Source organism: Chrysochloris asiatica, unplaced genomic scaffold (assembly GCF_000296735.1).
Source record: "Chrysochloris asiatica unplaced genomic scaffold, ChrAsi1.0 scaffold00089, whole genome shotgun sequence".
Taxonomy (NCBI): domain Eukaryota; kingdom Metazoa; phylum Chordata; class Mammalia; order Afrosoricida; family Chrysochloridae; genus Chrysochloris; species Chrysochloris asiatica.
Window position 1 is genome coordinate 5,702,754 of NW_006408607.1, and position 13,185 is coordinate 5,715,938.

At 41.1% G+C, this 13,185-nt stretch overlaps 1 protein-coding gene across 1 annotated transcript in view; it reads left to right on the forward strand.

The window, feature by feature from the left end:
* Positions 1-2,512, forward strand: part of PI4K2B (phosphatidylinositol 4-kinase type 2 beta) — a 41,444-nt gene extending 38,932 nt beyond the window's left edge. The window contains exons 9-10 of the mRNA XM_006866298.1: positions 704-763; positions 2,339-2,512. Of these exons, the coding sequence (XP_006866360.1) occupies positions 704-763; positions 2,339-2,512 (234 nt within the window). The remainder of the gene's footprint in view (positions 1-703; positions 764-2,338) is intronic.
* Positions 2,513-13,185: the final 10,673 nt, after the last annotated feature.

Here is a 13,185-nt window from a genome sequence, read left to right on the forward strand (position 1 = left end):
GTATGCATGCGAAAGCTAGGCAGTAAATAAGGAAGACCATAGAAGAATTGATGCTTTTGAGTTTTGGTGTTGGAGGAGAATATTGATAGTGCCATGGGCTGCCAAAAGAACCAAAAGGTCTGTGTTGGAAGAAGTGCAGCCAGAGTGCTCCTTGGAGGCCAGGATGGCCAAACTTCGTCTCTCACATTTCGGATACATTGTCAGGAGGGACTAGTTGCTGGAGAAGGATATCATGTTTGGTAGGGTGGAGAGTCAGAGAAAAAGAAGAAGACCCCTAGTGAGATGGATTGGCAAAGTGGCAGCATCAGTGGACTCAAGCATGGCAACAATTGTGAGGTTGGTCCAGGACTGGGCAGTGTTTCATTTTGTTGTGCATAGTGTTGCTGTGAGTCGGTACTGACTCAATGGCACGTAACAGCAACAACAACATCTTAAGAAACTTAAACCCCTGGGCTAGAAAGTCACCTTCAATCCTTTCTGACACAAGTTAGAGTATGAATCAGTGAAACTATTGTGGTAATTCTGAGGCATATTAAAAAGACAGAAGGTAAAAATATTTTTTTTCACGGTATTTCATGCAACAAGAAAAGCAAGTGTGTACCAGGTGGACACATAACCTGTAGAGTGGTAAGTTGTAGAGTTCATTTGTTTCAGACATCTTGATATACTTAGAATGACCTTTTTTTTCTCCTTTCTGTGGTAGATGGATAAGGGGTTCAACAAGACCACCTTTGAAAGTCAGATGTCTGTGATGCGGGGTCAGGTAGGCGGCCTTTTTCTGTTCTTGTTCGTGGAGGAAGTGGTAGTCCACTTGTTCCTACTATGAGCCAATCAATAACAGTCAGTAGCTACTGTGACTGGTCTAGGTTTGTTTCCTTGCTATGCAAGATGCCCCAACTCTTCCAGACTCTGAAGCACTAGAAGGACTTTAGGGTGACACTGTTATGCATGTCACTGTCTTTTCTAAGCCAGTGAAAGGCATTGTTTGTTGCCAATTGTTAAGTGCTGTTGAGTTGGTTCCAGCTCATAGGGACTGTTGTTTCAGGAATGTTTTTCCTGATATGCAGGAAAGACAGGAAAAGAATTCTTAAATCTTTTTTTTTTTTTCCTTGAACAGGGCATAGACTATACTACAAGTTATATATTGAGTTTCACAGCCTTATTTAGAAATTCTGCGTATCTTTTAAATGTGAAATGTAAGATATTACTTTTCCCAGTCGTTTTCTTCCTATTTAAAAGTAAGCTCTTAAATAAAACTTTGTTGTAAATGGCTACATTGCCCCAAATTCTCTAACCTGCTCACGCTGCTTCAGGTTTCCCCCTAGTATTTTCACTTTTTCATATATTATATTAATATTGTATATTGTATTAATAATATATTGTCAAACTCTCTTACTTACAACATTTATGAACTCCCTTCCCTTGGATAAATACCAGCTTCATCAAGAGATTTTATTTTGTTATTATTTTTACTTAGAGCCTTACACTTAGTTTTTGCTGTGGTTTAGTGCTGTTTCCAAGGAATGGCTGGTAATTTTGAACTGCCGGCCTCATGATTCAAACCGACCTTGTGGTTCAGTGCTTACCCTACAGTGCCACACCGGGACTCCCACACTGAATAGTAGGCATGCCATCACTGGGTTTGTGGAATGGATGGGCAAGACAAGTACAAAATAAAACCAGACTATTTTGACAAGTATTGTTTAGCGTCTGTGTCAATTGGAATATGTAGAACCATTCACTTTATATCCGGTTCCTATTTTTATTGCTCCTAGATAGAGGAGCGTCTTTACATACTTTAAAGTTACCAATTAGCAGAAGTTATTCAGTTCGAATTTCGCACATGTGTGTGTGTGCATGTGTAAATATATATATATATATATACCAAACCTCAAACTCAGTGCCATTCAGTTGATTCAAGCTCGTAACGACCCTGTAGGACAGAAGAGAACTTCCCATTAGGGTTTCCAAGGTTGTAAATCTTGACAGAAACATACGGTCTCATCTTTCTCCCACAGAGTAGCTGGTGGATTCAAACCACTGACCTTTGGGTTAGCAGCCAAGTGCTTAACCCACCGCATCACCAGAGTCACATAAATAAACACAGACATACACACACATATATATACACACACTAAGTGGCTTCCAAAAGTTCATGAAAAAATACCAGGTGTCTTTTATTTCCATTTTTCCAAGAACTTTCTGAGTCCCCTCGTATTTGTTATTTATTCCTCATTACAGACTCTGTTGTGCAGAAACAAGTCAAAATCGTAGTCATGAATAAATGGGCAGAAATGTGTCTTGCTCAACTTGGTGATAGTATTGTCTCTGTCCATAGATCCTGAACCTCACTCAGGCGCTGAAAGATGGGAAGAGCCCCGTCCAGCTGGTTCAGATGCCGTGTGTGATTGTGGAACGAAGTCATGGTGGAGGTCAGGGTCGGATTGTCCACCTCAGCAGTTCATTTACTCAGACTGTTCATTGCAGGAAGCCATTTTTTTCCTCCTGGTAGCATATGTAAGAATAAGAGAAACAGACTGTTGGCTGTGGGTTGGCATTGTTGTGTTTAAGACAATACAGTAATGTAAATCTGCTGTCAAGAGCTCCAGTTTGCCAAAACCTCAAATCATTTAAATCTTTTAAAAGGTTATATTTTGAATGTAATCAAATGTTTACAGGGTTTTTTTATGTTGTGTGTGTATTGTCCAAATATTAAATTTCTATTTCAGGGAAGAAGTACTGTATTTCCGATAATTGTATTTTTGTAGAAAAATTGTAATTCATATTGTGAATGTTAAAGGTAATTTTGTAGTTTACACATGCTGGAATTACTGTAATAACTTTAGAATTCCAAGTAGAAAATTCGGCATTTTTTTTGACTTGAATAACTAAACTTTTTATGTACCTTTTAAACATTTGAGAGACCATTCATGGTTAAGTCTTCCTGCATTCTAAGAGGCCTCTGATGAAAAGGTGCATGCATCTGAAACTGCTCTTTTGAACTTTATACAAAGCCATTAATCGAATAACAGGAGAGAAAGAAGCAGTGTTCCCTTAGTCCAGCTGCTGCTACCCCTCAGAACTGGACTGGAACCCTGTGGTAGTAGTTAGGTGCCGTCAAGTCGGTTCTGACTCATCACGACCCTGTGTAGGGTTTCTAGGGAGCAGCTGGTGGATTGGAAACTGTCCACCTTGTGGGTCAGAGTACAGTGCTGATCCTACAGCACCGCACCAGGAATCCAGAGCCCTGAGAGGGTTCTTATTAGGACCCTTGATTGAATAAAATGAGACCATTTTCTTTTTTGTACTTTAGAATATCTTTGCTGAATTATTTGGTTGTTGTGGGGAAAGGGGGAAAAAACATCAGAAGGTTTCCCCCTTCCCCCCCCCCCTTTTTTTAAATGGAAACACTCAACTGAAAGTTGAGGGGAGTACATGAAATTAAGATCATTCCCTAGGATTTTAGGATTTTGACGTCCCAAAATAGTCAATGTTAACAGTTCACTTTTTGTTTCTTGCATGGGATTAAATTCTTGATCAATTATTGCTTCAGAGTAGGAATCCTGATCAGTTAGTACAGTTCTTCACTGAGACGCAAACCATATCCCAAAGTGTCTATCGGATTTCATTTTGGAGTCTTAGTATGTAAGCTCTTAAAAATAATAGTCATGCTTTTAGGGTACTTGTTATTATAGTTTTTGTTATAGTTAATATCAATCCATTTCAGATTGCTAGCTCTAATTTAAGGAGAAAGATGACAGATAATTTTTAAATGATTTATAATTGTAAAATTTATTTTTGTACTTTATTTAGAATTTCCAAATAAGGAATATCTATCTGACCTGAGGTCTTATAGTACTTTTAACTCACTAATCATTTAAGTTGAAATCAGCCCTAGGAAGGACAAGCAGAAACGTGGTTCTCTTCCTCAGACTAGAAGCAAAGGACATCACCACTCTGGCCCCTGTGGTCTTGGCCTTTTGTCTTTTGAGCGTCATGGTTGGCTATTTGTTTTCTTCTCTAAGTTAAGTATTACTGTGTAATAAGGACTTCTGGGTAGTTAGACTAGAAGACAGCTCTGGAGTTCTTCCTTCACTCCTTTCTCTTGGTCCCCATGCCCACGGTGAGCACATGACAAGACTGCACCATCCTGGAAGTTCAGAGGGAAGCGATGGTCTCCTACCTCCTACTACCCCATTATCTACATTTCCAGCCAGTGGAAAACTGGCTGGAAGGGCAGAACTTAAAACTACCAGGTTGAAATAAATAGTGGGGTGAAAAGATGAGGAGGCTTCAGAAAATTTGTGGAAAAATTCACTGATCTTTTCAGTCCATTTTTCTACCAACTTTTGGAAGCCCCCTCCCTCATATGCCTTTTGATGATGTGTCTTAAAAAGAAAGTAAGTTGTTGCGATATGGATGTTACTTTCATAAGCAATCTTTTCAAGATTTTGAGAGCTACTCTACTTATGAAATGTCTTATTAGAAAACTGAGCAAACTCACTGTTTCAGATTCTAAAATAAAAATACTATGGAAATATTTTAAGATGTTCTGACCATGCCAGAAAAAGAAAAGTTCGAATACTTAAAGGTATGATTCCAACTCACAGTATTGCCACAGTACTGTGGTAGTATTTTGTCAACTTTCACAAACGTAATTCTTATTTAAATATTGTGTTAAGTTTCTTCAGTGTGTTTGTTTATAGTATCAAACAGTATGCTGAAGGTAATAAAAATCTTAAGGCTAGATTTCTCCTGAGGTATGTATATTGAATATTTAAAATGTCTGTGAGCACTTTGACAGTTATACACCATGCCAAAGTGCCATTTTCTTATTTCATAGGTTACTGGTGTCCTTTTAAGCCTTCAAAATGCAAAAAGACCTATTTAATTGGAATCTTTCTCATTTTGATTTTTTTAATTACTTACTATTTCCAATTTGTCAGCAGTTGGAGAATGTGGAAACATGGTTTGCAGACTGGAAAAAACTTTAATTAGTAAAAGTTTTTTAAATTTTAAGTGCTTACTATTGGAATTAAAACCTTGTTTGGAAAAAATTATTCTGACATGTTCTTTGATTAGATGCCATCTGAGAACCGTGTACAGCGATCCCGGGAGAAAGACCGCTGTTTCAGAGTCTTTCTTTCTTCCACAGAGTTGCCTGGGCAACTGTGCAGAATTGTGGCAAAGATGCTTAGTGCTCCTGTACTTTTCAAGCCTCTTCCAGTGCGTTTGGGGCCCTGCGACTGAGGTCAGTGAGATGTGAGGCCAGGTGATGTATTTGACTTCCGGTATTGGCAGGGATTCTCCCTGCCATTGCTGTCTGCTCACTTGCCTTCCTATTTGACTCTAAACACAGAATTCGCAGAACAGAAGCAGTCAGGGCACATACGCCACTGCTTGTAGGAGAATGTCTAGGAGAACCTTCTGATGGCCGTCGGACCGTGAGATGAGCAGGAAATAAATGATTTTATGCTGGCACTGAAATGTCCAGTCACTACAGCATGCTCTGCCCTATATCCTGGTGTCTTCATTTGGGTTCTACTCTAAAGAAGCAAAACCAGTGAAACGTCTATAGATAGATCGGTAGGTAAGATATCAATACGCACATACACACATAAATAGATGTATGAAGAGGTTTATATAGATACAAAAATACACAGAAAAATATCCATACACAGAAGTATAGAGAGCTGTTGTTAGGTGCCGTAGAGTCAGTACCGACCCATAGCGACCCGATGTATAACAGAACCAAATAATGCCTGGAAATGAGCCAGCCTCTCAATCTTTGCCATGCTTGAGCCTATTGATGCTGCCACTTTGCCAATCCATCTCGCCTCGCTGGGGGTCTTCCTCTTTTTCTCTGACCCTCCACCTTACCAAACATGATATCCTTCTCCAGCAACTGGTCCCTCCTGACAATATATCCGAAGTATGAGAGACAAAGTTTGGCCATCTTGGCCTCCAAGGAGCGATCTGACTGCACTTCTTCCAAAAGGAATCTATTGGTTCTTTTGGCAGCCTATGGCACTTTCAATATTCTCCTCCAACACCATATATAACTCAAAGGTATCAATTCTTCTATGGTCTTCCTTATTCACTGTCCAGCTTTCACTTGCATATGAGATTATTGAAAACACCATGGCTTAGGTCACGTACAACTTAGTCCTCAAACTGACATCTTTACTCATCAACACTTTAAAAAGATCTTGTGCAGCAGATTTGCCTAATGCAATACGTCGCTTGATCTCTTTACTGCTGCTTCCTTGAGTGTTGATAGTTGATCCAAGAAGATGACGTCCTTGACAACTTCAATCTTTTCTCCATTGATAAGAATGTTTATTCATCCAGGGGTGAGGATTTTTGTTTTCTTTACATTGAGATGTAATCCATACTGAAGGCTGTGCTCTTTGATCTTCATCAGTATATATTTTAAGCCCTCTTCATTTTCACCAAGCAAGGTTGTATCAGCTGCATATCGCAGGTTGTTAATGAGTCTTCCTCCAATCCTGATGCCACATTTTTCTTCATATAACCCAGCTAATCAGATTATTTGTTCAGCATACAGGTTGCATAAGTATGGTGAAAGAATACAACCCTGTAGCACACCTTTCTTAATTTTAAACCATTCAGTGTTCCCATGTTCTAGTCAAACAACTTCCTGTTGGTCCAGGTACAGATTCCTCATGAGCACAATGAAGTGTTCCAGAATACTCATACTTCACAGTGTTATCCATAGCTTGTCATGATCCACACAATCTAAAGCCTTTGTGTAGTCAATAAAGGACAGGTAAACATCTTTCTGGTATTCTCTGCTTTCAGCCAAGATCCATTGGACATCAGCAATGATATCCCTCCTTCCACGGCCTCTTCTGAATCTGGATTGAACCTATGGAAGTTCTCTGTCAATGTATACTTGCAGCCATTTCTGTATTACCTTTAGTAAAACTTTACTCGCATGAGATATCGAAGATGTTGTCTGATGATTTCCACATTCCATTGGGGTACCTCTCTTTGGAATGGGCACAAATACAGATCTCTTCCAATCAGTTGACCAGATAGTTGTCTTCCAAATTTCTTGGCAGAGATGAGTGAGTGCCTCCTGTGCCTCCTCACTTTCTTAAAAGATTTCCATTTTTTTCTATCAATTCCTGGAGCCTTGTTCTTTGCCAATTCCTTTAATGAACCTTGGATTTCCTCCTTCAGTATCATTGGCTCTGGATCATATGCTACATCTTGAAACAGTTGACTATCAACCATTTCCTTTTGGTACAGTGACTCTGTGTATTCCTTCCATCTTGTTTTGATGCTTTCTGCAACATTCAATAATTTGCCCAGAGAATTGTTTAATAACAAAAGTCAAGGCTTGAATTTTTTCTTCAGTTTCCCCAGCTTGAGAAATGCTGAGCATGTTCTTCCCTTTTGGTTTTCTGTCTCCAGATCTTTGCACATTTTGTTGTAGTATTTGACTTTGTCTTCTCAAGCTGAACTTTGAAATTTTCTGTTCAGCTTTTGTTGTTACCTCCTCATTTCTTACATCTCTACACTGGAGAGCAAGTTTCAGTGTCTCTTCTGACATCCATTTTGATCATTTTCCTTCCTTCCTTGTCTTTTTAATGATTTTTTGCTTTCTTCCTATATGAGCACTATTAAGTGTTCCAGAATACTGATACTTCACAGTGTTGTCCATATTTCTTGAAATCATCCCACATCTCTTCTGGTCTTTGATCTTTAGTGTTTAATGTATCAACTCTGTTCTTCAGATGATCTCTAAATTCAGGTGGAGTATATTCAAGGTCATATTTTGACTCTTATACACTTGTTTTCATTTTCTTCAGCTTCAATTTGAATTTGCGTATGATCAATTGATGGTCTGTTCCACAATCTGCCCCTTACCTTGGGTTGTTTTTTTGTTTTTGTTTTTAATGTTTTATTGTGAATTATGTGATAGTTTACATGGGAGAACACTAGCTTTACATTCATCCTATTGTATATCGTTTCCTTGCCATGGTTATAATCCCCTCCATGAGTCACCAACCAACCAAGGGGTAAATTCTGCAAGCCTGCCCCCCCAGTCATCAGCACACAGCCCCTCTCCCTCTCTGGGTCTAAAGTCCCCAGACGCTCCATCTCTCCATGTCATTGTCTCCACCTCCATCTCTGGCGTCACTGCCTTTCTGAGTAGGGTCCCACTCTCTACTCTTCTCCCTTGGTGGTCCCAGGGTCCTCCACTCCTAGACTGCAAAGTTAATCACTCCCTTCCTTTTGCTACAAAACATCTACCTTTACATTACCATCACAATCAGTCCTGATAACAATTCACCTTTGTATCACAAGAGACCCATTCGCATCTCCTTTCATTAGCCCTGCCTAGGTAAATTGGATACTACTCAGTGGAGATTTTACCTTTCTCCAAGCCCTCTGGATGTAGGTGCTCTCTTGAAAGCTTGTAAGCCAGTCACTTCTTGCATTTGTAACCACCTCATTTTGGGTAGCCAATGTGTAAGTTGCCCATCCCTGTCTTTTCTGTGTATGGAGGGGGTGGGAATGATCCTCGCTATAAAGATTTGTTCCCTTTTTTGAACTGAGGCATCCAGAGGTATAGGTCAAGTTCATTAAATTGTATCAGATTATTCTTTTTTTTCCTCTTCTTTCTTCTAGTTGAGCTCTGATCATCTAGTCATTGAAGCCAAGTCAAGTGGGTATTATCTGCAAGTGTGGGTGTTCTTATGCATATGCCCTCTCTTCTTAACAGCTGGACGATTCCCCAGGTCTTGCCACACTGCTGGCCAACTAGGACTCTACCCAGGCTTGCAGGGGTCCACTGAATGTTGTAAGACTTAGATCTCAGCTTCATTGCTGTTTTTCCCTCACTTCCCCATGTCAGTGACAAATGTGGTGCGTAGTGGTTACGAATCGGGCTGCGAACCTTAAGGTCAGCAGTTCGAAACTACCAGCCGCTCCGCGGGAGAAAGATGAGGCTTTCTACTCCCGTAAGGATTTACACCCTCGGAAACCCTGTACAGGGTCGCTATGGGTCGGAACCGACTCGACGGCACTTAACAACAACAACAATCAGAGCATGTATTCCCATTGAGTCTGTCTTAGAAGGAGGTTTGCCCTGAGGGGACCCAACCACTTGCCTTGATGTCTCTTGGGTGAGCAACTTGCTTGTTCTTGTACTAATCTGCCTATATTGTTTTGTATTTTTCCTGTCGGTCTTTCTTTCAAGAAGTACCTTAGCCAGTCCAGGCTGGTCTGCTTGTTCTTTCAAGTGGAAATTTTCCACCTCAGAAGATTCTGGATGCAGTTCAGGATTCCACCTATCGTCTTATGTAAAGCAGAGGCTCCACAGGAAGCCTCCTTCACTGGGCACGTGGTAGCCCCATTTTAGGTATTCCAATCAGTTCTAGGTAGAAAATGGACTTACAAGCTTTCTATGGTGATATATCTGGATATTCCTTTCTCTCCCCCTTCAGTGTCTATTTTATAATGGTATGTCAGGGAAGCCAAGACTCAAAAGACATCCAGGCATGTTACCATTATTTCCCACCCTTTCCCCATTCCAACCATGTCTTAATCCCTGTATCCCAGAGCCCTGTTGTTCCAAGGTTGTGCCTACATCATTATTTACCTCTGTTCCACTTCAGCTTCACATTCATCCTATCGTATTTCATTTCATTGCAATGATTGCAATCTCCTCCATGCATCATCAAATAACCAAAGGATACACCCCACAGGCACGCCCCCCTGGCTGTCAGCAAACAGCCCCTCTCCCTCCCTGAGTCCCGTGTCCCCAGCCACTCCATCTCTCCATGTCATCATCTCTATCTCCGTGCCTGGCTTCACTGCCTCTCTGGGTAGGGTCATGCTCTCCACTCTTCTCACTTGATGGTCCCAGGGACCTCTGCTCCTGGGCTGCAAAATCAATCACTCCCCTCCTTTTTCAAGAAAAATCTACCTCTACATTTCTGGCCCTCACAGTTTTTCACTGTTATGCCACAAGAGTCTTATCCCCATTTCCTTTTGCCAGCCTGGTCCCAACAGATTAGAAATCCTTCAGTGGAGGTTCTACCTACCCCTCTTGAAAGCTTGTAAGCCAGTCACTTCTTGCCTTTATAGCCCCCACCCCAATTTTGGGTCTGGGCAATTTCTAGCCCCCTTTAAGTTCCCCTTTAAGTTTTGACTGATGATATGGAGCTTTTCCATCGTCTTGCTCCACAGATGTAGTCAGTCAGAGTTCTGTGTATAGCATCTGGCAAGATTCATGTGTATTATCATCTCTAAAGAAGGTATTTGAAATGAACAAATCATTGATTTTGCAGAATTCTATCATGCAATCTCCAGCATCATTTCTATCATCAATGTCATATTTTCCAACTAGTGATCCTTCCTCTTTGCTCCCAACCTTTGCATTCCAATCACCACTAATGATCAATAAATCTTGATTGCATGTTTGGTCAATTTCAGATTGAAGGAGTTGGTAGAATTCTTCTATTTCCTCTTCAATGACTTTAATGGCTGCTGCATAAATTTAAATAATAGTGGTATTAACTGGGCTTCCCTGTAGGTGCATGGATATTATTCTATAACAGACAGCATTGTACCTCATGACTGATCTGGATATGTTCTTTTCGCCAATGAATGCAACACCATTCCTCTTCAATTTGTCATTTCCAGCAGAGTAAACCATGTGGTTGGTTGTCAGATTCAGAATGGCCAATACCATTCCATTTCAGCTCACTAATGCCTAAGGATATCGATGTTTATGTGTTCCATTTCATTTTTGACAATTTCCAGTTTTCCTAGATTCATACTTTGTACATTCTATGCTTGATTATTAATGGTTGTATACAGCTGTTTCTCTTCATTTTGAGTTGTGCCCCATCAGCAAATGAAGGTCCCTTGGCCTTTACTCCATTCGCATCATCATGGTCACCTCTACTTTGAGGAGGAAGCTTTTCCCCAGTTGCATTTTGAGTGCCTTCCAACCTGAGGGGCTCCTTTTCCAGTACTATATCTAACAGTATTTCTCTGCTATTCATATGGTTTTCAGTGACTGAATATTCACAAGTAGTTTGCCCCTCCTTCTTCCTAGTCAGCCTTCGTCTGGAAATTCATCTGAAACCTGTCCACCATGGGTGACCCTGCTAGTATTTAAAATACTGGTGACATAGCTTTCAGAATCACAGCAACTCACACACCACCACAGTACTACAAACTGACAGACAAGTGGTGGGTAGATAGGTATATTGTTGTTGTAGTTAAGTGCCGTAGAGTCAGTTCCGACCCATAGCATCCCTGTACAGGGTTTCTGAGGCTGTAAGTCTTTACGGGAGCAGAACGCCTCATCTTTCTCCCGTGGAGCAGCTGGTAGTTTCGAAAGATAGATACATAGATACACACAAATATACAGAGAGAGAAGTTTGTAGATATGAGATATGCATATAGCTACAGAGTTCTGGCTTGGCATTGTGGGTTAATGCGCCAGACTTCAAAGCCCTTTGAACTGTAAGGTTGGTGGTTCAAGCTCACCAGCTGCTCCTCAGAAACCCTATAAAGGGTCGCTATGGATTGGAACCGACTTGACAGCACTCAATAACAACAACAAGATATGGATACACATATACACACACAGACATATATGTATTGTTACGTGCCGTGGTGTCGGTTCCGACTCATAGTGACCCTGCAGAGGGTTTCCGAGGCTAAAAATCTTTATGGGAGCAGAACGCCTTATCTTTCTCCCGCGGAACTGCTGGTAGTTTCGAACTGCTGACCTTGCAGTTCACAGCCCGATTCGTAACCACCACGCTACCAGAGCTCCTTTGACATATATGTATAGAGAGGTTTATATAGAGAGCTAGATAAAAGTTTATGTAGATAGATATAAGTACCCACACACACACACAAATATAAACATAGAGAGGTTTAGATAGATAGATGTTTGTATAGATATAGATTCACATATACATACAAATATACATAAAGATTTATAGATAGAAATTTAGATACATAGGTAGATATGTATACACACACACAAATATACATGTTGAGAGGTTTAGATATAGATAGATAGAAGTTTAGATAGATAGAGAGCTAGATACCCACATACATCCCCAGATATACATACAGAGAGGTTTCCCTTTAGGAAAGGGCTCGCACCATTGGAGAGGCAGGCAAGTTCCAAGTCCACGGCTCACATGTCAGGCTGGAGGCTTCTGGCTCAGCAGCTGCAGGAGCTGGTTGATGAACCTAAGCCGGCTGGCAGGATCAGCAGGCCTTTAGCCCAAGTCCATAGAACTGGAGGCTAGCTGATGAACCAGATGCAGGATCCAGGACCAGCAAAAAGCAAGCGTTTTCAGAGTGTCCACATGTATTGGAAGCAGGACACATCCCCAAGGAAACTCCCTTTCAGTTGATTGGTTGCTCATAGCAGATCGTGTCATGGAGTTGCTGGAGTATTCAGATCTCATGATGGGGGTGGTGCCTATCTTTACTGCCAAACTGGGAATTCTGGCCCAGCCAGGTTGTCATACAACCTTAGGTATCACACCTGGGTACTATAAGGTAAGTTTGCTGTTAAATGCTATTGAGTCCATTCCAACTCATAGTGACCCTGTCTAGGGTTTCTCAGGAGTGGCTGGTGAGCTTGAATTGCCAACCTTACAGCTTAAAGTGACCTTGCAGTCCAGTGCTTATCCTACACCACTACACCAGTACTCCATAATGTAACAAAAATACAAATTTTCAGAGGCGAAAATCTAGTTGTTAGAGGCAGGATACTAGCAACTGTAGTGTTGTTTTTTAATGGCCTCAAATGCTCATAGAATGACTGGAGTGTTGTTGTTACATGCTATGGGGTCGAATCCAACTCATAGCAGCCCTGTGTAGGGTTTCCAAGGAGCAAGTGACTGGTGAGTTTGAACCACCAACCTTGCAGTCAAACCAATCATGTGGTCCAGTGCTTATCATACAGCACCACACCAGGACCCCAGAATGACTGGGTCAGCATCAGAAAAAACACAGTTTGACACTATCTTCACTAAACACGAACAGCAGCAGAAGCCACACAGCTCCTTTGTAGGAGCAAGAAGAGGGAAAATAAGGGCACGGTGATGGTCCTAAGACTCAATGCTTCTGAATTCGCCCACACAGAACTCAGCCTCAAACATGGAGTCCCAG